Raw genomic sequence first — 23,952 nt, 5'->3', positions numbered from 1 at the left:
ACGCCCCAAAGTCTGCGCCCCACCTACCAGCCCTTGTCTCAGGCCCCTCATTCCACATCCTTCACTCTACTCAGACCCCACCCCACCCTAGGGGTTCATGCTCTTTCCCCCAGCCTGCATTCCGCCTACTGACCCTGGTCAGCGGCCCATGCTCCGCCCACCTCCCCCTTACTCACCCCACTACCCCTTGCCCCGGCCCCTTCCCTTAAGCCCCTCTTCCCCTTCGCCCCGCCCACAGAGCCCCGCGCTCCGCCTGCCACCTCCTGCAACGCCCCCAAAGCCTACTCTCCGCCTACCCGGCTCTTACCCTTCGCATTACCCCTTATTCCCCACTCTTTACTCTGCCCCCTTTTCCAAAAGGCCCGCGTCCCGCCTATCACCTCCTGGTTCCGCACACTACACCTTACCCCCAACGCCTCCCCCTTCGCCCCTCCTCCCAAGGCCCTCGCCAAGCCTGCTGCTCCCTGCCACGCCCCCAGGCTCGAGCCCCGCCCCCGCCCCCTGCACCCAGCCAATAACATTCCCTCTTCGCCCCCTCTCTCCGCCCCCTAAACCCCTTTTCCACCCACGTCCCCTGGCCCCGCCCCCTGGCCCTCACTCCCTGCCCCTCCCCCCGCATCACGCCTCGGGAGAGCGCACGCGGCCGCGAGCAGGCAAGTCCGCCGGAAGTCCTGCCGTAAAGCGTGCCGCCACAATCGTACGAGCGCCGGTTCCCTTGGAGACAGGCAACGCGCACAAGATGGCGACGCCAGCGGAGGCGGCTTCAGACTTCGCCGAGGCGGCTGAGGCTGCGGAACTGAGCCGCTCGCTAGGCCGCCTGCTGCCGGGGCTGGAGACCGAGAGTAAGCTGGGGCGGCGGCGTGCGCTGGAGGCTCTGGAGCACGCCCTGGAAGAAGCGGTGAGGCCCGGCGTGGATTCTGCTGCCTTCCAGGGCCCCTGGGCTCGTCTGCTGCTGCCGCGCCTGCTGCGACTTCTGACCGACCCGGCCGAGGGCTGTCGCGCGCTCGCTGCTCACCTGCTGGACTTAGGCCTGCGCCGCGCCGCTCGGCCTCGCGATGCTCTACCGCGCCTGGTGCCCGCGCTCACCGCGCGCCTGGCCCGACCCGAGCCCGCGCGACTGCCGCCGGAGCCCTGCGAGGAGCTGCGCCTCGCCCTCGTGCAGCTACTCCGCCTGGCCGTGGACCTGGGCGGCGCCGCGCTCGCGCCCCACCTGGACGACGCGGTGCGCGCGCTGCGGGGCGCGCTACTCGACCCCTTCGCCGCGGTGCGCCGCGAAAGTTGCGAGTGCGCAGCTGCTCTGGCACGGGCCACTCCTGGTAAGCGTCGCATCCCCTTCCGCGGGTACCCAGATTGCCGGAACCTTAACTAAAGTTGGTTAGTTCCCTCGTGTGGTGATTTTTGTATTGGAGACGAGATCTCACCATGGAGCCCGGGCTGGCATCAAACTTAGTCTGCTTCAGCCTTCTGATTTTGCACATGTGTGTTTCTCTGTTCCAGTGTCTCTTGTGTCTCTGACTTGGATCTCTAGCTTCCTAGATTGAAGGAGGCTGCCTCTCTTCGCTTCCCTTTTGTTTATTCCCAACATTCTAACAGCTCTCCTTGATCAGAGTCTTCTCTTTTTTCCTTCAGAGCTAGGATTTGGAAAAAAAATAGCAGGTCCTGCCTAGTGCTGATGGTTAAACTGGAAGTCTGGACGGGAGGGAGTCAACCTTTGTGAAATACGTGTACTTGTCCACTTCGATGCCTGGAGCGGGAATGTGAGAGTTGAGGCTAGCAGGGGCTGGTTTAGAAGCGTTCAGCGGGAGATGGCAGGCAGGAACAACGGTGGCCCCAGAACTGTATCTGATAACCAGCAGCCTCCCTGTCCCACAGAGCACTTCCACATGCAGTCGGAGTCCTTGATAGGCCCCCTGATGCAGACCATCTCCCACCAGCACTGGAAGGTTCGGGTGGCTGTCATCGAAGCCACGGGCACTGTGATCCAGTTTGGCAGTGGCAGTTCCGTGGATGACGTTCTTTCCCACTTTGCTCAAAGACTCTTCGATGACGTCCCTCAGGTAATGGAGTATCGCTGCCCTACAGTCTTGAAACCACGTGCTGTTAGTGAAAGTGTCTTCGTGTGCACCTCCTTCAGTGCAAAGAAGGGCAGGGTAGAGGTTGAGTAGCAGAGTAATCTGTGCTGGGGAGTTTGGAAGCAGCAGAGGACGCTGGCAGACAGGAGGCCTACAGGTGTAGGGGGTGCATTGGCTTTATGAAGGCAAAATCCAACTCACGGGCATGTCTCAGATCTAAGGCTGTTGGGGCTTATGGTAATATCACCTATAAAGAGAACTGACTGGTGGCATGCAGTCTCTGTCCAGGTAGAGAAAACGGAAAGGGATAGCGCAGGATGCTGGGTACGTGGGGAGGAGGGACAGTGGCCAGCCCCCAGCCCTCAGCCCCCACCCCCAGAGAAACTGAAAGCTCTCTCCATCTTGGCCGTTCATATCAACCATCAAACTCTCCGTAGACTGGCAAGTTGTATCCAGATGGCCGTGTCCCCTCCCCAGTGATGAAGTGCATCAGGCACCCTCTCTCCCCTGCTCTAGGCTGTGTCACTGCAGGTGCCCCGGCCAAGTCCTTCCCCAGGCTCCCAGCACAGCCCTATGGCTTGGTTTATTTGTATGGCTCTCAGTGGCATCATAGTTGACATGCATACAGTTTACCCGTTCACGATGGTTAGTGGGTCTTTTAAATGCATGCTTATTTTAATTTTGTAAAGCATGTGCTAAGTTGTGCAAGGTGCTGTGTTCTGTCACCTGCACCACACACACAGCACTGTCACAGTTGTCACCACTACCCCAGTTCTCATCATCCCAAACAGAAACCCTGACCAGCAAGCAGCAGTTCTCCAGCTGTATCTCTACCTAAACCCTGGTGAGGTCTAATCTTTCTTTCCCAAGTTTGCTTCCTGAAGATTTCTCGTGGATTCATGTCACATGCCAAATAAGGTAGCCTCTACTATTGTCACTGCAGCCGATAAAAACACCCAGGTACCATGGTGGCACAGAAGACAGCACACACTGTCTTGGGGGGGGAGGGGAGTGCACAGTGAGTCCACAGAGGACAGAGCTAGTGGGTGTCACAAGGTTCTGATCAGCAGTGGTCCTCTCATTTGTCAGGGCTGCCCTGGAACTCATTGCCTACACCTGTTTCAGGACTAACATTCCCCCACAGCAGAACTCTGAACCGCCCTTCCCGGAGACTCTCAAGTGAAGCTGCTTCTCTGTTGTCTTGTGGCAGGTCCGGCAGGCCGTGACCTCGGTGGTGGGGGGCTGGCTGCTGAATCTTCGTGACCGCTACTCCTTCTTCCACAAACTCAGCCCACTGCTGCTCAGCAGCTTCAGTGACGAAATGCCTGAGGTCCGGTAGGTACCTCGCCCAGCAGCTGGGCAGTGTGGACCAAGTGGTGCCCCCTACCCCTCTGGAGCCACTCTGATTTGCAGCAAGAGCTTCTGTTCAGTTGCGTTTACCACAGGGGTGGTGGTTTCTCTGCTCTAGAAGCTGGAGCCACAAGAAATTGCCCTCTCTCCTTGTTCTGTGTACTGTGTGGTTCTGTGTCATATGAGCTATCTCTAATTGCTAAGACCTCTTTCTTATTTAAGTTGGGTCTGTGGGTGGACGTTAGGCCCTTGGCTGGTATTGTCACCATGTAGTCAGAGCTGGTCAGGCCGCTCCTGCCAAGTGATGCCTGTTACCTGACCCTGCTCCCCAGCCCAGAAGGTGTTTCCCTGATGTGTCTATGATCAAGACCTTCGTGGAAGGGCGTCTTCTGGCACCCAGACCTGACTGCCGCTCCTGTTTTGCTGTGTTGCAGGCAGACAGCCACCAGCCTCTGGGAGAAGGTCGGGCTGAAATGGCAGGAGGAGAATGAGGCAGACCTAAAGGACAAGCTGGATTTTGCTTCGCCTCCTCCTCCCCACTACCCTGAACACGGTGAGTGCCCCTGCTAGGGGGACAAGGCAGCTGGAAGGTCCATGAGGGACATTTGTTCTTGGTCCTGAAGAAGGCACTGGTATCTGAGGTGCTGCTGGGCCCAGTAGTTGTGAGCCAGTTTGGAGATCACAGAGGATGCCTCCTTCCCTGGTGGCATGCAGGCCCCTCCTGTCAGCCTCTGCCCTCTGTCTCTTAGGAGCTGATCTTTTCCCACCTTTGGGCCAGCTTCATCTTAAAGAAGGAGAGGACTTCCCAGAAACATCCAGATGTGCTGCCAGGTGTCCACCACTCCCTTTTGAGCATGTGCAGGGATGTGTAGCTGGACCAGGTCTCTGTAGCACTGCTGAGAGTTTCCAGAGTAGCACCATGGGCGCCCTCATCCTTTGACTCAGAGGCAGCTAAGCCTGCAGTTCCGGGATAAGTGGCCTTTGTCTTTCTGTATACTTTCCTTCCTTGGGGTAGGGTCTTCTGTTAGCTCTTGCTTGTCCTCACATAGTCATCACCCAAGGCCATGTTTGTGACTGTCTAGCAAATTCCCCTGTAAAGGTCTTTGCCCACAGCCCAGCCCCTGGCCCCATGGGCTTTAAGACCTCCTGCCATCTCAGGAAAGCTTATTTCTTAAAACCAAGCAGCAGCTCATCCTAACAAGGGCAGAGGTGTGACAAGTGGAAGACACTGTCCCCCAGGAATCAGGTGCTCCTTCCTAGTCCAGTGGCGGTGTCTGGTGGGCCGTGGACACAGCAGTGATTCTGAGGCTGCTCCTGAACTCAGATTTGCTGGGATGCTAAATCCAGGCCTCTCATTGGTTAACTTCCCTTCCTGCCCCAGACAGCTTCTCTGCCTCTGAGCTTCTGCCCTGTCTAGGGGCAGAGGACAGCACTCTAGTTCTGGGAAAGGTGCAAGCGGTAATATAAGCTGGATTGTTCCAATTTGATAAGCCAGGTTGAGAGCAGTTTTCCAGATGTGGAACTGATATGTGAAGTTCATTAGTGTGTTTGGTTGTTTCTTTATCGTGTGTGTGTGTGTGTGTGTGTGTGTGTGTGTGTGTGTGTGAGAGAGAGAGAGAGAGAGAGAGAGAGAGAGAGAGAGAGAGAGAGAGAGAGAGAGAGAGAGAGGTGTGACTCAGGGCCTCAGATATGCGACACCAAATGTTCTACTACTGAGTTACATCCCCAACCCTTTGTGTATTGGGGGAGGGGGGGCAAGGTCTCAATATGTGTAACCCATGCTGGCCTTGAACTTATGCAGTTCTCCTGCCTCAGCCTCTTAAATGCTGGGATTGCAGGTGTGGTTTCCCAGGCCCAGCCCCAGCTTGCCTTTATGTTAACTGCTCCTTTGTGGCAGAGGTGCAGCAGGATTCTAAAGGGCTGAAGGGTTTTTTCCCTCCTGTTCTTTCTGCCTCAAGTTACCTGTGTCCTTTCGCACAGCTACTCAGGAAGCTCCCTCCAGCTCTGGAGTTGCAGCCAGGCTCTGAACATGCACTGGTGCCATTCTCTGCAGCGTGAGGCTAGTGTGTCCCTGATTGTCCCCTTGCACTCCAGGGTCATCCCATACAATTCACTGGCAGTCTAGCAGTGTCAGCAGGACACAGGCTGGCCTTGAAGTGCAAGGAAGTTCCCTAAGGAAAGTATGGGAGATTGTACTGTCCTGGAAAGATACCACACTTCACTAGTGGGGAGCTTGTCTGTAGGAACTTGGAAGGCATACTTGCATACACTCTGTTTGCACTGACTGACCAGCTTTCTATGCTCAACTTCTGGAAGGAGATCTGCCCTCTAGGATATGTTTTGGATCTAAGTTAGGGACAAGTAGCTACAGGTTACTCAGTGGTTCTGGTTCTGAGCTGTGAGAGCAGCTCCTGCTCAGAGCTCATTTTTCATCTGAAGTCTGAAGCAGACTGGATTTAGAATTGTCATAGTATCCAGCAGCATGGCACTAGGTTTCATGAGCTTTGTCATTTCCCTCTGAAGTTACTTCAGTGTAGGATTAGAATTTAAAACTCGAATCTTCATGATTTTGCTGCATTTCAGCCATCAGGTCTTGCCACTTGCTCAGACCCTAGCCCTCCTTGCTAATGCCCCTCCCGGCCCTGTGCCTGGCCTCTGCTTACCATCCTGGAACCTGTGTTGTCCTTGTCCAAAGAGCTGTTTACAAATACCCTTTACATCCCTAAACCTGCCTTTTAGAGCTGTGGGTTTGCGAACTTTGTTAGAAATCATGTCTGAAACTGAGAGAGAACGAGTCCATCACTGGCTTATCTTTTGTGCCTTCCTGACTGGCCGCTTTGTTTTTGTGGGTGTCAAGTCATGTTCTCTGTGGCCAGACCTGTCCGCTTGGCACAGTGCACCTTCTTGTCGAGTGTCATCCCCGTAGGTTGCTCCTGTCACCCACCTGCCATCCAGTTGCCTCCTCCCTATGCCTGACCCCTCAGTGCTTCTTAGGTAGGCATATGCTTCAGTTGTTTCCATTCCAAGAGGCAACTGAGACAGTGTTCAGAGACAGCAGCTCGGATGAGTGGCTATGATGTTATATCCTTTCTTCATGCCGGTGTAGGGGGACCTCAGCTTGCCACAGCTGATGTACACAGCACTTAAAGTTGACAGTTACCACACAGACTGAGGTCAGCACCTGAATCAAATTTAATCAAGTTCAAAGGACAGAAAGGTAGTAAATGTCACCACCTCTACCGCAGGGTTTATGTTCAACTTAACAGACAAATGTTAGTTTCCTTTTACAACACCAAAGTAAGTCTCCACTTTTAATTGTTTGTAATTGTTAAACGTATTTTTCAAGAATGTTTTTAAGGTTTATTTTTTATATTATGCGTATGAGTACTTTGCCTCCATGTATGTATCTGCACCATGGGCATACTTGGTACCTGTGGAGGCCACAGTTGTGACCTCCTAACCTGGGTGCTAAGAACCAAAATCAAGTGCTCTGCAAGAGCAGTGAATGCTCTTAACTGCTGAGCCATCTCTCTAGCCCCTTGTTTTTATTTTTAATTATGTGTTTGTGTTGGGAACGTGGATTTGTGAACATAAATATACTGCCCTTGGAATCCAGAAGAGGGTGTCTTATCATCTGGAGCTGGAGTTACAGATGGTTGTGAATGCTCCAGCATGGGCGCTGGGAACCACTGAACCATTTCCCTAGCACCTAAATCTCCACTTTTACCATTTTTTTTTTTTAGCTTTATTGGTTTCTGTGGGTGTGTACAGTGTAGGGGTGGACACCAGTGCTACAATGCATAGGTGGACCTCAAAAACCAACTTTGTGGAGTTCGTTCTCCTTCCACCTTTATGAGGACCCTGGGAATTGAACTCAGGTCTTAAAGTTTGCGTGGCAAAGACCTTTACCCACCGAGCCACTTTGTAGGCCTCAAATCACCAGTTTTAAAATGGGGTGCTATGCGGGGTAGCCAGGAAGGTAGCAGTTACATTGTCTTCAGATCAGTTTTTAATGAAGAAAGTGTCCTCAGCGTCCTGCAAGCCACCAGTGGCAGGGCTCTGGTGACAGCAGGTTCCGGGTTTTGTTATTGGTGGCGGTTTTTCTTTGAAACATCCTTCTGCTGTAATTGTTTGCCCGTCGTGCCCAAGTGGTGAGGGCAGCATGTCTTCAGAACAGTGGCTCGATGCCAGGAGGACACAGGGCCTTTGTTCTTTCCTTCTTTTCTTCTCTTTTTCTTAAAAAAAGAAAAAAAGCTGGTCTGGAAGTGAGTAGAGTTAGTTCCCTTTGAATGTGTAGCATTGTGTCCATCCATCTGGTCCTGCCCTGCCTATATTCCACCAGGGTGTTTGGGATAGAAACGTGAATGGGAGTGGATGATGGGAAGCTGGCTGGCACCATGGGAGCTTTTCCCTCTTCTCAAGGGCAGGTCATTCTGCCTTAGCAGCACACAGACAGGCCTTGTAGACAAAAATGAGATGTTAGAATAGGGAAATCACTTTCACAGAAGCCAGGTTTCCCAATCCCAGAACCCCAGCATCTCTGACCTCTCCGAAAACTGAACATTGGCCTCTGCACCAGCTTCAACCTTTCACCCTGTTTCCCTCCCCAACTCCTCCAGGTGGAATGTCCTTTGCCTCACTAGACCTAACATGATCTCATCTTTTCCACTGGTTTTGGCAGCTATATAGATGGCTGCTCGTTCCCATGGTGTCTGGCTTTGTAGATGTCCATAATTCTCCTAATGAAGAGTCCATTGTCTCTTAAAGTCTCTAAGGGCCCTTGTCACCCTGCATAAGAGCAAGCATGACCCACTTAAGTTGTCTTTTTCTGCCTTTTTATCCACTGTCATGCTGTAGTTATCCCTAAAGATTTATAGACAGTCCCGAGCTCTCTGGGCCTCCAGGGCAACACTTTCAACTCTCGACTTGTAAGTGATTACTCAGACCCCAGGGCCTTCCTCCCTGCTTACCTGTGCTAACATGCTTCTAAAGAGAGATGCAGGACCACTGACCTCTAGCCTGCTCATAAATCAAGTGGCAAATAATCGAGTCTGGGAAGGAATTTAGATGTTGAGCAACAAACATGGCAGGTGTAATACTGCCCCACGGGGAGACAGCCAGTACCAGGATGCTTGTAAAGTCGCGGTTTCTCTGGATGTCAGCATGGTGCTTACCACCTACCTGGCCAAGGTAGACACTAGACAGGAATGAAGCTGTGTCCCCAACAAAGCTGAAGAGTATGCTAGCAACATTCTCCATGAGAGCTCCAGAGGGAAGCAACCCACATGTGCCAATGTGGGAGACTAGGTATACCAGATGAGGTGGAAAGATAGGAGGTCCCTCAGCCAAAAAGGGGAAGGACACAGACATGGGCCACAGTATGAATAAATCCTGCTAAGTGAAAGGAGCCTGTTTACAAAGCAGCCCCCCCCCCCCCCGCGCGCCCTGCCCAAAATAAATAATAAAACCCCCTTAGGACACAGTAAACAGTGTCCTAGGTAATACTATTAGCCCAGGACAGAGTTGAGGCCTGCCATTTGGGGATGTTATGGGGAAACTTCTGTATTCAAACATCTACAGGTTTGTGTAGAAAGTGTTAATCAAGTTACTTGGAGGTAGGGCATGAGAATTAGCTTTGTTTTGTTTTTCACACTGAATTTTTTACATTTTATTTATTTGGGCTGTCGGGATGGCTCAGTAGGTAGAGTTGCCCTACTGCCAAGCCTGGCAGCTTGAGTGTCTTCCTGGGGCCCACGTGCTTGGGAGAACTGACTCCCACAAGTTCTCTGATCTTCACACGTATGCTACAACGTGCACTCACAAAATAAACAATGTAAAAGAATTTATTTCTATAATATATATGTGAAAGTACACAAAAGGCTGACGCAGGTGCAAAGGTTAAGGGACAACTTGTGGAGTGAGTTCTAGCCTCCCCCTTTGTTTCTGCAGTAGGAGCTGCAGTTTCTGCTGCTGAGTTCGTTACTCCAGTTAGTCTGCCCAAGCGCTTCTGAAGGAGACTCCTGTCTCTGTCCTTCATCTCTCCAGAGGAGTACTTAGATTACAGAAGCATGCCACCACATACGGCCTTGTTTGGTTTTAAACATGGGTTATAGGGATGGAATTCGGGTCATCTGACTTTTGCAAGTGAGTACTTTGGCCCAGTGAACCATCTTTCTGAGCCTTGGTCTTTGTTTATTTGTTTAGAATACTGGGGTTTGAACCGAAGACCTAGTACCCCTGCCCTCTTTTTACTTGTATTTTTGGTTTAAGTTTTGAGGTATAACCCAGGCTGGCCTCAAACTCAGCTTGTAGCTGAGAGTAGCTTTTGACTTTTGATCCCCCTGCCCCTACCTCCTGAATGCTGGGATTAAAGCATGTACCCGCACACCCTAATTATCTGATATTGGAAGTGGAACCAGGGCATCATGCCTGCTAGGCAAGCACATTACCTACTGAGCCATATTTAGACAGGGTCTGAGTTCCCCAGGCGACCTTGACTTTGGTCCTTCTGCTTCAGCCTCTGAAGCAGCTGCATGACAGACCTAGGAAAGCACTGGCCAAAACCAAGCCTTTTTAAGGAATAATACTGAGTGTGTATCCTGCTTGTGGGAGAGTGGGGTAGTTAGTCCTGGCTCCGTGTGATGGCTCAGCTTGTGTTTGAGGACATTAACACACAAGCCTTTTGACTCAGTGTTTCTGTTTCTTAGCATCTATCTAAATTCGTCAGTCAGCTTTGTGATGTTTATGTTTGTAGATATTACAGTGATAATAAAAAAAAGTAAAGTTGCCGTGGAGTTTGTTATCCCAGTATTTGAAAAGCTGAGGCAGGAGGATTACTGTGAGTTTGAAGCTAGTCAGGACTGCGTAGCTAAACCCTGGGCTAATGATTCCTAATACTGGATCCACATGGTGCTGAAATCATTCTATGGGTTCGGTCCCGGTATGCTGGGTCAGTACAGACCAATGGAGTGCTTCATACAGTGGTAGCATCCACATCCTTGTTGTTCTGTGTAGCATCCTCTGGCCAGATGCTTATCAGGTGTTGAGATGCCATTGGCACAGTGGGGGAACTAAGGTGTGTATTATGTGTAGACTACATGCTGGCAACTGCACATGACAGAAGCACAGAGCCAGTGCTGACTGAACTGTCCTGGGAAGACTAGGAACTTCATCATCTGTGATATGAAAGCAGGCTAGCCAGACTGTGGAGTGCATTCAAAAGAAACTTAGTGAGACCCTGCCTCAAAAGAGGGCTCAGAGAGTGTAGCTCAGAGGCACAGGGTTCATCTAGAATCCATCAGTAAGGGACTGACAGCATTTGACTCAGTAGTAGAACTTGACTAGAAATCACCCTACTGGTGGGGAGCTTGGGGTGTGGCTCAGTGCCTGTCTGTTTCCCTATTGGGCTGGGGATGTAGTTCAGTTATAGAATGCTCGCTTAACAAATGGGAGGAGCTTGGTTCAGTCCCCTGCAATACACACATGGACACACACAGTGTTAAGAGAGTGAAAAAAAAACCCAAAAAAGTAATTATACCTTGTTCTAGAACATACTGAGAACTCAATAAGAAAAACAATTCAAAACTTGTTAAACAGGCAGTCTTTGGAAAGATCGCACCAAAGGTGGTATCACCATAAAGATGCTCAGTGTCATTGGCATTAGAGAAACAGAAATCGGACTTCAGGGAGACACCACCGTACCCTTCCAGGCTCAACTAACTTGAAGGCAGGCCATGCCATGGCAGGGAAGTTGAATGGTGTAGGCACCGTAGAAGATAGGCTGGTGCCTTTTTGTTTTCTAAGTCAAGCAAGTACCTATGGTATGATGTAACCCCACTAAGATATTGATACCAAGAAAGGTAAATGCCTGACCCTGCTAGTAACTGTGTACTAGGAGTTCAGTTCAACACCGTTTAAAACAGCCCCAAGTCAGAGCTAAGCTCTCAGAAGATGAATGGGGAAACTGGTGTGTTCACTGCATAGACTACTCCAGCAGAGTCTGTGCTATGCAAGTCCACTGAGCAAAGATGTTAGAGAATTTGCTCTAGTCCATAGCCAGGGCCATTGGGTGGAGGGGTGGCGAGGAGACAGGAGCTAAGTTTACTTCAGGCTTTGTGGTGAAGGTTTGCAGGTGTGTCCCAGTGTGGTTTCTTGTGTGTCACACCGCAGCATAGCCATGAGAAGTACTTTATGACCCTCACTTTTTCCGTTTTTTTTGTTTTGTTTTTTGTTGTTGTTGTTGTTTTTGCGGGGGAAGTTGTTTTGGTGGGTTTTGTTATTTGTTTTTGAGATAGAGTCTCATTCTGCAGCCCGAAATAACCTGGAACTGTGTAACCCAGGCTTGTCTTCAACTTGCAGCAATCTTACAGTCTTAGCCTCCTGAGCTCCAGGATCATAGTTGCAAGCTGCCAAACCTAGCCCTCCTTTCTGTCTTGAGGAGACATTCTGAACTTGACCAAAGCTATCTTTGTGGATTCCCATCTTCTCTCCTCTAGAGAACCGTCCTGGCCTGGGCTGCCGAGAGCTGGTTTTCAGGAACCTCTCCAAGGTGCTTCCTGCTGTCTGTCACGATATCACTGATTGGGTGGTGGGGACACGGGTGAAGGCCGCACAGCTGCTGCCAGTGCTGCTGCTGCACGCAGAGGACCACATCACGCAGCACCTGGAGATCATCCTCAGAACCCTGCAGCTGGCGTGTAACGACGAGGAGAAGGCTGTGGTCAGCAGTGTGAGTGTCCCATCATCTCGCAAGTGGCAAAGCTCAGCCCTGTACACACCAGTTCTGTGCTCACCAACTAGGCGAGGGTATGAACACCTCCTGCCTGCCCTTCCACCTTCCCCATATTCAACCACTAGCCTGGTCCTGGCAGAGCCATCGAAGCAAAACTGTTCCACCTTGAGCACACAGGACATATGCAGCATGTGCGCTTTTGTCCAGGCTCTGCAGTGCTCTGCTTCCAGTGACCAGGCTGTCAGCAGTCAGTGTACCTAAGAGACTGGTTTCCTTAGCCAGGCACACATGCCATTTCCACACAAAGCCTGGGCAAGGGGTTGCAGTGTATTCATGTATGTTTGCATATGTATAACCAGTGTGTGTGAGTATGTGTGCAATTTTATGCATGCTAATGGAAGTCCAAATTTGACATTGGGTATCAATTGTTGTCCAGTTGATTGCAAGGCCTCACTGAAACTGAACCTCACAAATCAGCTAGATTTACCTAGCCAGCTTCCCCAGGGCTTTGTTTGTCTCCTGGGTACTGAAATGGCAGGAGGCTGCCACCCCTTTCCTCCTTTTACATGGGTGCTGGGGATCTGAACTCTGATCCTTAAGCTTATGCAGCAAGCATATTCATTGTTGACTGAACCACCTCCCCAGGCCTTACCACAAAATTTTTGACCCTATATTTTATTGACAGAAAAGGTAACTTTATATCTCTCAGTCTGGATTTGTGGAGAGGGAGGGAATGATGAAAAGTGCCATGTGAAGGTTGCTGTGTCCGTGTGCTCTGTACCTGCCCTTGTGTGCCACCCCTGTGTGCTCCATGATGGAGGTGCAGAGCTGACCAGGACCACAAGCTTTCCAGCTCCCTGTCCAGCCACACCAGCCCCCACTGCTGCCCAGCCCTGTATTGTCATCTGTGAATATTTTATTAATGGAAACAGCAGTGTAGGGACTGTGGAGTTGATGTTGCAATGCCCTACATTCAGCTTCATGGTTTTGTATCTCAGCCATGTCCTTGTCAAGTTACCGAGGGTGCTGACTGTGTGTGTGAATGAGAGGCTTACGCTGCTGGTGTCAAATGAGGCAGGAGGATCAGACACCCTGCTTCAGAGCCCTGGCTCCCACTTGCCTCGATCCCACACACACTTAGAGAAAGGAGGGTGTGTGCTTTCCCACAGGTCCTGTACACCATGCCTTCTGGCAGGTGGGAAGCCCTGTTGGGCAAGCACATGCACCAGTGGGAGCCCTGACTGTAGCCATGTTTCCAGAGCTCTGTGCTTCCCTGTCTTCCTTACAGTGTATAAGAGCTGCCGAGCTCATTGGCACATTCGTCAACCCGGAAGTGTTTCTGAAACTGATATTAGCCATGCTGAAGAAGTCACCCTCTGCCTCTGGCCTCTTGATCCTCGCATCCGTCATCCAGGGCTGCCCCCAGAACATCCTGCAGCCACACCTCAAGGTCATAGTCACAGAGCTGGCCAAGGAGCACATCTGCCAGGGTTCTGAGAATGTAAGTGGGTGCCTGGAAGAGTGGGTACTTGATGGAGGTGGGTCTTGTATTAATCTGTTGCTTTCATTGGTTAATTAATAAACTGCCTAGGCCCATTTGATAGGCCAACCCTTAGGTGGGTGGAGTAGACAGAACAGAATGCTGGAAGAAAGAAGCCGAGTCAGTGAGTCGCCATGATTCTCCCACTCCAGACAGATGCAGGTTAAGATCTTTCCTGGTAAGCCAGCTCATGGTGCTACACAGAATATTAGAAATGCGTTAGATCAATATGTAAGAGCTAGCCAATAAGAGGCTGGAACTAATGGGCTAGGCAGTGTTCAAAAGAATACAGTTTCCGTGTAATTATTTTGGGGCATAAGCTAGTCATGCCGGCAGCCAGGTGGCGGAACACAGCCCCGCCGCTCCTATTACTACAGGTACTAGGGCATCCTGGTGCTGGAGAAGGAAGGTAGCCCTGCTGGCCACTCAGGGTAACTGCTGATGGTAGCCAGCCTGAGGGCAGCAACATGCCCAGGTGCCAGCATCAGCACCCCCTGTTAAGTCCTGTGGCCACCCTACCACAGGTGGCCATTTAAATTGTTAACTGTGCAGTGGTAGCACATGCCTTTAATCCCAGCACTTGGAGCCGGGCGGTGGTGGCACACGCCTTTAATCCCAGCACTCAGGAGGCAGAGGCAGGTGGATCTCTGTGAGTTCGAGACCAGCCTGGTCTACAAGAGCTAGCTCCAGGACAGGCTCCAAAGCTACAGAGAAACCCTGTCTCGAAAAATCAAAAAAAAAAAAAAAAATCCCAGCACTTGGGAGGCAGAGGCAGCTGAATTTTTGTGAGTTCAAGGCCAGCCTGGTCTACAGAGCAAATTCCAGGACAGGCCCCAAAGCTACAGAAAAATCCTGTCTCAAAAAACAAAACAACAACAAAATTCCTCTTGTTAGTGCCAGTAGCTTGGATAGCTCAGGACACGTTCATCTCCCAGGAGAGTCCATCTAGCGTTGCTGCTGTGGGTGCTCATAGGTCAGTGACAAGGGTTGAGGGAGTCCTAGGCCCCTGCCCTGGAAATGAGGGAGTACACACACTATCAAGGTTAGTAGAACAGCATATCCTCGGTGACCAAGAGCTCATTCTGTCAGTGTCACTTAGCCCTTGAATCCTGTGTTTGCAGTAACCACGTGCCACTGGACAGACAGATTCGCTTTAAACTGAGCCAGGCAGCCCAGCTCTCAGCTTTACCACTGGAACATGTTCTGGTTGTTTCTACTGTGTTAGGGATACCCTGTTCTCAAGTACCCTGATCCTCTTATTGGAGACTAGGTTCTGCTCACTAGCCAGTCAACCTGTTTGGGCCTTGGTGTACCTAGAGATGGCTCAGCTCTGGCAAAGCTGGGCTGGAGGGAGGGACACTGGTTGACAGAAGTCAGCCCCAGTGCTCTGTTCAGTCATTTCTGTCACCTGAGTGAGAGACATGGGCATAGTGCCATACACCTGCTGCTGTCTTAGATACTTCTCTTTTTTTTAAAAATTTATTTATTTATTATGTATAGAGTATTCTGCTTGTATGTGTCCTTGCAGGGCAGAAAACAGCATCAGATCTTATTACAGATGGTTGTGAGCCACCGTGTGGTTGCTGGGAATTGAACTCAGGACCTCTGGAAGAACAATCAGGGTCTTAACCCCTGACCTTTTCTCCAGCCCCTTAGTTACTTTCCTAATGCTATAATAAAACATCATGACCAAGGTAGTTTACAGTCTATTTGGGGGATTATGGTTTCAGAGGATTAAAATCCATAGACATCATGACGGGGAAGGTGGCAACAGAAAGGCATGGTGTTGAAACAGCTGAGAACTTATATCTTGAGACACAGCCACTGTTCTAGTTAGAGAGCTAACTGGGAGGGGCTGATGACTCAGTGGTTAAGAGCCCTGACTGCTCCTCCAGAGGACCCGGGTTCAATTCCCAGCACCCACATGGCAGCTCACAGCTGTCTGTAGCTCCAGATTCAAGAGAATCTGACAACGTTATACCAATGTGCATGAAATAAAGTTGTTTAAAAAAAAAAAAAAAGCTAACTGGGAACGGTGTGAACTTTTGAAATCTCAAAGCCTACCCTCAGTGACACACCTCCTCCAACAAAGCCACACCTCCTAATCCTTCCCAAATAGGTCCACCAGCTATTTGATAGGTATTGTTTTGTTTTATTTTTTAACTGATTGTGTATTTGTGTGCATGAGTGCAGGTGCCCATTGAGTCCAGAGAGGGTTATGGATCCTCTAGCTGGAGTTAGAGGTCATTGTGACCTCTTGAGAGGAATGCTGGGAAATGAACTTGAGTCTTCTACAAGAAGCAGTACAGACTTTTTTTTAAATATTTATTTATTATGTATACAATATTCTGTCTGTATGTCTGCAGGCCAGAAGAGGGCACCAGACCTCATTACAGATGGTTGTGAGCCACCATGTGGTTGCCAGGAATTGAACTCAGGACCTTTGGAAGAGCAGGCAATGCTCTTAACCACTGAGCCATCTCTCCAGCCCCCTCAGTACAGACTCTTAACATTGACCGTTGCTCTACCCTGAGAGGAAACTTGGCAGTGCTTCAGGGCACAGAAGGACTCAAGAGGCCCTTCTTCCTCGGTGTACTAGCAGTGTAGGACTCTTGATACCAGAGAAACCCACGACGGACACACTGTTTCCTTCTTGCCAGACTTGAATTATTAGCAAATGTGTTCAGGCGAGGTCAAGGCCATTGAACTTCTGAGTTGACAGGTTCCACACTGCCTCCCTCCCACTTCCTGTTGGGTTGTTCGAGGGCTGTTGGATTTCTTGTGGTCATGAGAGCATGATTTGAAAAAAAAAAAAAAAACTCTTTAAGAATGAACAGGGAGGGGGGTGCCGGAGAGATGGCTCAGCAGTTAAAAGCAGCGGCTGCTCTTCCAGACATCCTGAGTTCAATTCCCAGTAACCACATGGTGGCTCACAACCATCTGTAATGAGATCTGGTGCCCTTCAGGACTGGTAAGATGGCTCAGCAGGTAAACTCTCTTGACTGAGGGCTAGTATGTAAATATGTGTGTGCGTATTTATAAATCATATTTTCATATGATTTATATTGCTTGTCACCACCATTCCTATTTATTCTGTGCTCCATGGAACCTGCAGAATGGATACAGTAGAGGAATGCTAAAGACCATGAATTTTTGCCTTCCTACAGCCCATGGGAGTTCTGGCTCCATTGGTCACCCAGCCATGATTCTTGAGCAAATGCACCTGAAACCAGGAAAGCCAAGTATGTGCAGCTTAGCCTTTGGCACCTATAGCAGTCAGAAAGCTTGTTACTCAAGCTAGACATCAATTAAACCCTAGCCTTGAGTTCGAGACCAGCCTGGTCTACAGAGCTAGTTCCAGGACAGGCTCCAAAGCTACAGAGAAACCCTGTCTCGAAAAAACCAAAAAAAGAAAAAGAAAAGAAAAAAAAGAATTAAACCCTAGCCTTGACTCCATTCTAAGTAATTTAAAGTGGATCTGACGGGCAGTCATTTCAGCATGGGAATATCATCATAATATATGTTCCGGCATAAAGTTGTTAAATATGAGGTTTAGGGGTTTGGAGGTTTTTTGTTGTTGTTGTTTTTGAAACAAAATCTTCTGTAGCCCAGGTTGAAATAACTGCTGTTTGGCTGAGTTTAGCCTTGAATTCCTCATCATCATTTCCCCCCTCTCCCCCTCCCCTGCCTCAGCCTCTTTGATAGTGGGCTAACAGGCCTGTGAATGAAAAAAATAAATAAAAGGAGGCCGTGACTGCACCTAAGGGGTTGAGGGTTTTAGTATAGATATGAGGTAGAGAGGGGCAGAGACATCTGGGAGAGTCCAGAATGAACGTGACCAGCTGACTGAACCAGATGATGTGGGTGGGGGGAGCCAGGCAGCCAAGAGGCCAATATAGTCAAAATGGCCGGGTTATCTAGGACTCAGAGAAGCTGGGGGAAGAGAAGCCCAGCTCAGTCTCTGGACTGGAGCGCTTAGGGTAGGAGGCAGGGTTTGCCACCCAGAATGTCTCAGAATTCTTGCAGAGCTGCACTCTCACCTAGGAAGCTGCAGTCCCGCAGGCTTCTTTCTGCATTCACGTCCTTTAGCATTCCTCTACCATGTCTGTTCACAGGTTCCATGGAGCACAGAATAAATAGGATCAGCATTTTTAAGTTTAAAGATACCAGTAAACATGTCACAAAATATATTCTTGGGGGTGTTTGAGAAAAGGTTTCTTTACGTAGCCCTGGCTGTCCTGGAATTTGCTCTGTAGACCAGGCTGACCTCGAACTCACAGAGATCCACCTTGCCTCTTCCTCTCAAATGCTGGGACTAAAGGTATGTGCTACCACTGCCTGGCTCTCACGAAATGTATTCTTAATCCTTCTGTTGCTTCCCTTCTGGCCCAAACGTGCTCTTCTCAGTGGGTGTGCTCTGGTCGGGGCCTACAGCCCTCAAATAGGGCACAATAGCTTTTCTGACTCTTGTCACATGTATGGACCCTGCACTGGCTGCAGGGAGGGGGTACTGACTTCCTGTGGTCTCTTCCAGAATCTCTACCTGGAGCATCTATTGTTGTGTGTGCAGGCTCTACTCTCTGTATGTCAGGAAGACTGTTGCACTGTCAGCCTGCAACTCATGGAGGTGCTGGTGACAATACTGGCTGTCTCAGGTGCTCCGGGCCTTTTGAAGAAGGTAAGGCGAGCAGCACCCCGCAGCAACAGTCTCTTTCTACAGGAAATATCCTATCTTCTGTCAGTTTCCAGCACGGTTGAATTCCAGGCCTGGGGCAGTCTTAACTAGCAAAGGTGAAAGAATTCAGAGCATTTAGGAGGAGTCACTCACAAAGTGGCCCCAGGGAGTGTCCCTCCACCTACAGACTTATCTTCTGTCTTAAGAGTGAAGGCTGTTGAATACTGGGACCCTGAACCCCTACCCCCACCAATCTCTTGAGGCTTCAAAGCATTCCTGTGCAGCCAGAAGCTGTAGGGAAGACTGGTGGCTGTCCTGTGTTAATGGCAACCCAGCCCATCATGTGGAGTTGTTTCTGTCCCCTTGGCTTGTATCTAAGATTTAAAATGTTCTTTTTAAGTTTTGCTTGTTTGTTTTTGTTTTTGAGACATACTAGCTTGGTCCAGGCTAGCCTTGAACTTTTGAAGACAGACAAGCTTCCTGTCTCAGAAAATAAGGTGGAAGTGACTGAATTAGATAATACTCTGTCAGCTTCTAGTCTCCACATGCACACGTATGTACACCTCCATGGACACACACTCCCCCACAGACACCCACACACACCTACGGACACACACACCCATGGACAAACACACTCCCACGAGCAGATGGACACCCACGGACATACACACCCACACCCCTGGACACACACACATCTTTAACATCCCTGTGGGCCTCAAGAGCCGATGGGACCAGATGGGACTGTCAACCACCTTCAAGGGCCTGCAGGAGGCTTAGGTATCCTGTGGTGCCCTGCCTGGAGGAGCCTTTCCCCCTCTTTTGTTAGGGACTTTCTCAATTCAAATTTTTCTCTTTCAAGACACCCTTTCTAGAGGGTATGTGTCATATGTCATCAAACACAGCTTGTCACTGATAGAGCTGTAAATTCTAGCAGAGTTGTGCCTGCAGGCCACAGGAAGGAAGCCAAACCCTTCAGGTCAGGAGCAGAGATGTGGCCCACTGTCCAGGCCCCTGATACAAGGGAATGTCAGGGGTTGCCTACTGTATTAAATCCCAGAAGGTGGCTGTGACTCTCTCCTTTGGCTATCCATTAACCTTTGTGGTTGGCTTCAGAGCCACCAATGGGTTGTTTTTACCTTGAGATCTAGTCTGGGTAGGAGAACTAAAGGAGGAGGGTGAGGGCAGCCTTCAATGATCATGGTTTTATGGTTTTAGAGATTTAGGTGGTAGTTTTGTTGTCTGTGTTTGAGAGTGGAAGGTTCCTCATAGTTCTGGGATAGAGCCCAGGGCCTTGCCTATATTAGGTATGCACTGTGCACTGACATGATTTCCTAGCCCCAGTTCCCTTTAGTTTGTTGTTGTTGTTGTTGTTTTGGGTTTTCTGGGGGGGGGCGAGAGGTGGGGTTTATTATTTTATATGTGTGTGTGTGTTTGCATGTGGGTATGAGCACGTGTGCCCCCAAAGGCCAGAGACATTGAATCCCCACAACTAAAGTAACAGATGGTTGTGAGCTACCTGACATGGGTGCTGGGACCTGAACTCAGGACCTCTGCAAGAGCTGTACATGCTCTTAGCTGTTGAGCCACCTCTCCAGCAATGGATTTTTGTTTTTTAAACAAGGTCTTGCTATGTAACCCAAGCTGACTTTGAACTCTTGATTCTCCTTCAGCCATCTATGTGCTGAGTCACTGACTCAGTAGCAGTTTCTTTTTTATTACTATTTTGTGTGTGTATCTGCATGCAAGTGTGTAGGTCCACATGTGTGCGTGGTGGCCAATGTCATTCCTCTGGCACCATCCATTCTGAGTTTTTTCTTTGTCTTTTTTTTTTTTTTTTTTTTTTTGGTTTTTTTTTTTTTGAGACAGGGTTTCTCTGTGGTTTTGGAGCCTGTCCTGGAACTAGCTCTTGTAGACCAGGCTAGTCTCGAACTCACAGAGATCCGCCTGCCTCTGCCTCCCGAGTGCTGGGATTAAAGGCGCGCGCCACCACCGCCCGGCCTTTTTTTCCTTTTTTTGAAAGATTTTTTTAATGTGTGCATGAGTGCAGTACTTGCAGAGGACAGAAGAGAGCTTCAGATTACCTTGAGCTAGAGCTGTGGGTGGATATACCCCACCCATTGTGAAATCTGGGAACTAAGTTTGAGTCCTCTACAGAGTAGTATGTGCTCTTATTTGCTGAGCCGTCTCTCCAACTCTACCTTGATTTTTGTTTTTGTTTATTTGACAGTCTTTTACTGGCTTACCACCTAGGCTAGGCCAGCAAGTCCTAAGAACAACACCCTCACCCCACCCACATCTTTGCCTCTGCATTGCTGAGATTATAGGCATACACCCCATGCCTGGCTTCTGATGTGGGTTCTTGAGATCAGATTCAGATCTTCAAGCTTGCAAATGACTGAGCCACCCTGCCCTCCCTCCACCCTTGTAATATCTTTAAAACTACTTTGCCCTTGTCCATATGTGGTCAAGCCCCTGCTAGCATAGCCTCTGAGCATCTCAGGAGGCCACACTCATACACGTGTACACACACGCATGTGAGCATACGCGCACACATATATACATACAGGTGAGCTCCTGAGTTGGTGGGTTTGTGTCTCTTACTTGCGGTATAAGCAGCACAGACAAGGCAAATCTGTGTATGAAAGTGTTGTAGAGAGGGCACCAGCCCTGATGTAGGCTGTTGCAGCCTGCTGCCTGCTCTTTGGAGGCGTTTGCTTTTATAGCCCTTGCCTCCTGGTCACGGGTTTCTGTCTAGCTGGTGGTTGCTATAGTCACAGACCTCAGATGACAAGAAAATCTCCGAGAATGTTAACATTTAAAAAGTAGGCTCTAGCTGGGCGTCACCCTCTCCTTTAATGCCAGCCCTCTGGAGGCGGAGGCAGGCAGATCTCTGTGAGTTGGAGGCCAACCTGATCTATAGAGGGAGTTCCAGGACAGCCATAACTACACAAAGAAACCGTATCTCAAAAAAATAAATAAATAAATAAAAAGTGGACTCTAGGGAGTCAGTGAGGGGGCTCAGCAAGTGAATGTAATCTCTGGAACCCAGATGGCAGAAGAGAACTGACCCTTCAAGTCATCTTCTGACTTTAACACATGCACTGTGGCATGCATGCCCTCTCCCAACAAAGTAAATCAATAAATGTAAATGAAAGAGAAATTAGCCTTGATCTCAGTTGGTATTTACCTAGTACAATACAGAATAAATTGAGTGTGTGGTGGCACATACCTACAGTTCCCACACTTAGAAGGTATAGGCAGGAAGGAGTGTTAGAAATTGGAGGTCATCTCTGGCTATGTACTAAGTTTGAGACCAACCTGAACTACATAAGAGGACTTTTTCAAAAAGCCCCCTCAAGCAGGAGAATCTCTGAGTTTGAGGCCAGCCTGGTCTACAAGAGCTAGTTCCAGGACAGTTAGAGCTGTTGTTACACAGAAACCCTTGGTGGGGCGGGGGGAGCCCCCTCCAAAAAGTATTTTAAATTTAAAAATTACACTGGTCCCAACCTTCGTAAACCCTTTTCTAGGCCCAGAACACCATGGACACACTGGCCGAGGTGGAAGACATCCCCAGCAGTCAGGACCTGTTCCGTAAGCATGTGGGTGCGCTCCTGGAGCGGCTGACGGCCTCACATGGCGAGTGGACAGTGCACTCTGTGCAGTTGCTGAAGTTCACTGTGGTGCTCACCCAGGCAGGTGAGCCTCGGGCCACTGACCTGCCCAAGCCAGGCTGCAGCTGCACCATCCTCACCATCCTGAGCCACACAACCTAGCCTTGACCCAGGCATAGTTTCTGTTTGTGACAGGGTCTTGCTATTTAGCTCAGGATGCTTTCAAACCAGTTCTGCTCCTGCCTTAGCCTCCCACAGGTTGGGGTCACACGGCTTCTTTTGCAGCTTGTATTCTTCAGATACTTCTGTTTTACAGTAAAATTTAGCGTCTCCAGCCACATTGGCATATAGCCCCAAGACCTTAGCATTCCCCTCAGTTCTCGTGGGGGCTCTTTGTAGAAGTGAGAAGCATTGCTTTATAATCCTTAGTGGGGTTTTATTTATTTATTTATTTAGCATTTTTAGTACCAAGTGGTCCAGCTCCCTTCACAAATCCCACTTGAGCCCCCAGCTCTGTGGGGGAGAAGCTGTAGATACAACAGGCATGGCAGATGACACAGTGTCTTGTGTTTACACCAGAAGGTGTAGTTCGCTGCAGTTCCTTAGACTATGTTCAAAAGGCAGAGATGGCGCCTGTGGGACTGAAGAGACAGCTCACTCAAGTGCTTGTTGCACAAACAGGAGGACCTGAATTCAGTTCCCACAGCCAGACATAAAAAGCCAGTGTGGCACTGGAGCAATGGCTCAGCAGTTAAGAGCACCTGCTACTCTTGCAAAGGACACATGGTGGGTGGCTTCCAGTTGCAAGTGATCCAGTGCCCTCTTCTGGCCTCTGCAGGCACCAAACACACACACAGTGCACATACATGCATTCAAGGTAATCATACATACAGTAAAACAAAAGTAGATCTTTTTTAAAGGCCAGGTGCAGCATCATGTTCCTATAGTCATAGCACTAGGGAGGCAGAGACAGGAGAGTCTGTGGGGCTTGCTGACCAGCCAGTCTAGGTGACTCAGGGAGCCTTAGGTGCTGTGAGACAGGCTTTCTCGAAAAATGAAGTGAAGAGCTCTTGAAAACATCCGATGTCGAGCTCTGACTTCCACATGTGCACACCCATACCAAGAAACGACAGCAGAAATGGTACGCTCATACAGCAAGCCATCCCATGCCAAGGGGTGGGGGCTGCTGTGCTGAATGAGGTTGCCTCTGGGCCTGTGAGTCCATATCATGGGAAGGTCCTGCTACATTCCTCAAGACCCAGGACCCTTTCCTGGGTGGACTGCAACAGGGCCGTTTGTACTCAGTTTGGCTGTGAATAGGGGCACTATAGTTCTGGTGTGGTCTGCAGTAATTATGGTATGTACTCTCCTTTCAAGTTGGCCCAGATCCCCATATTCTCCCACCTCCTGGGCCCTAAGCTCCTGGGCCTGCTTGATGCCTAGGAGGTGGGCTATGGGCATGAAAAACCCACATGTTGGGAGCCTTTGGAGTCTCTGCTTTGACTTCCTGACATGTAAAGACCAGAAGTACAAGAAGAGCTCACTTGGCAGTAGTTCCTCCCATCTCTGTCAACACTGGTGATAACCGCACTGTAGCAGGGACTGGTGTCAGACCAGAGCACTGACTGGCACGCTTATTGGCAGATTGACCAATGACAGAGCAGACTCAGGGCTCAAGCCAGGACCATAGGCAGATGCAGGAGCTGAGGGTGCAGCTCCATACCCTGCTTCCAGTCCCCATCCACCAGGAAAGCTAGACCCGCGCTGCTGTGGAGCACATTTCTCTGGATGGAGTTGTTTTGTTCAGAAGACAGGGTTTCATGCAGTCAAGGCTGACCTCAAGCCTGCTCTGTAGCTGAGGATGAACCTTGAAGTCATCCTCTTGCCTCCATCTCCTAACTGCAGGGATTATAGGTTTCCACCATATGCCCAGTTTATCCAGTGCTGGGCTGGAACCAGGACTCCAAGTGTGC

General features: G+C 49.8%; 1 protein-coding gene across 2 annotated transcripts in view; it reads left to right on the top strand.

Moving 5' to 3' along the window:
- Window positions 1-634: 634 nt before the first annotated feature.
- Window positions 635-23,952, top strand: part of Dnaaf5 (dynein axonemal assembly factor 5) — a 41,112-nt gene continuing 17,794 nt past the window's right edge. Inside the window, exons 1-8 of one of the 2 annotated variants that reach the window (XM_057766092.1) lie at window positions 635-1,316; window positions 1,873-2,057; window positions 3,283-3,407; window positions 3,857-3,975; window positions 11,918-12,150; window positions 13,442-13,654; window positions 18,228-18,371; window positions 21,896-22,064. In XM_057766092.1, coding sequence (XP_057622075.1) covers window positions 740-1,316; window positions 1,873-2,057; window positions 3,283-3,407; window positions 3,857-3,975; window positions 11,918-12,150; window positions 13,442-13,654; window positions 18,228-18,371; window positions 21,896-22,064 — 1,765 coding nt within the window. In that variant the 5' untranslated portion in view covers window positions 635-739. The remainder of the gene's footprint in view (window positions 1,317-1,872; window positions 2,058-3,282; window positions 3,408-3,856; window positions 3,976-11,917; window positions 12,151-13,441; window positions 13,655-18,227; window positions 18,372-21,895; window positions 22,065-23,952) is intronic. The other variant, XM_057766093.1, reaches the window with a different exon arrangement.

Source organism: Chionomys nivalis, chromosome 3 (assembly GCF_950005125.1).
Source record: "Chionomys nivalis chromosome 3, mChiNiv1.1, whole genome shotgun sequence".
NCBI lineage: Eukaryota > Metazoa > Chordata > Mammalia > Rodentia > Cricetidae > Chionomys > Chionomys nivalis.
Note: the sequence above shows the minus strand (reverse complement) of the source record. Positions and strands in the feature narration are given on the sequence as shown.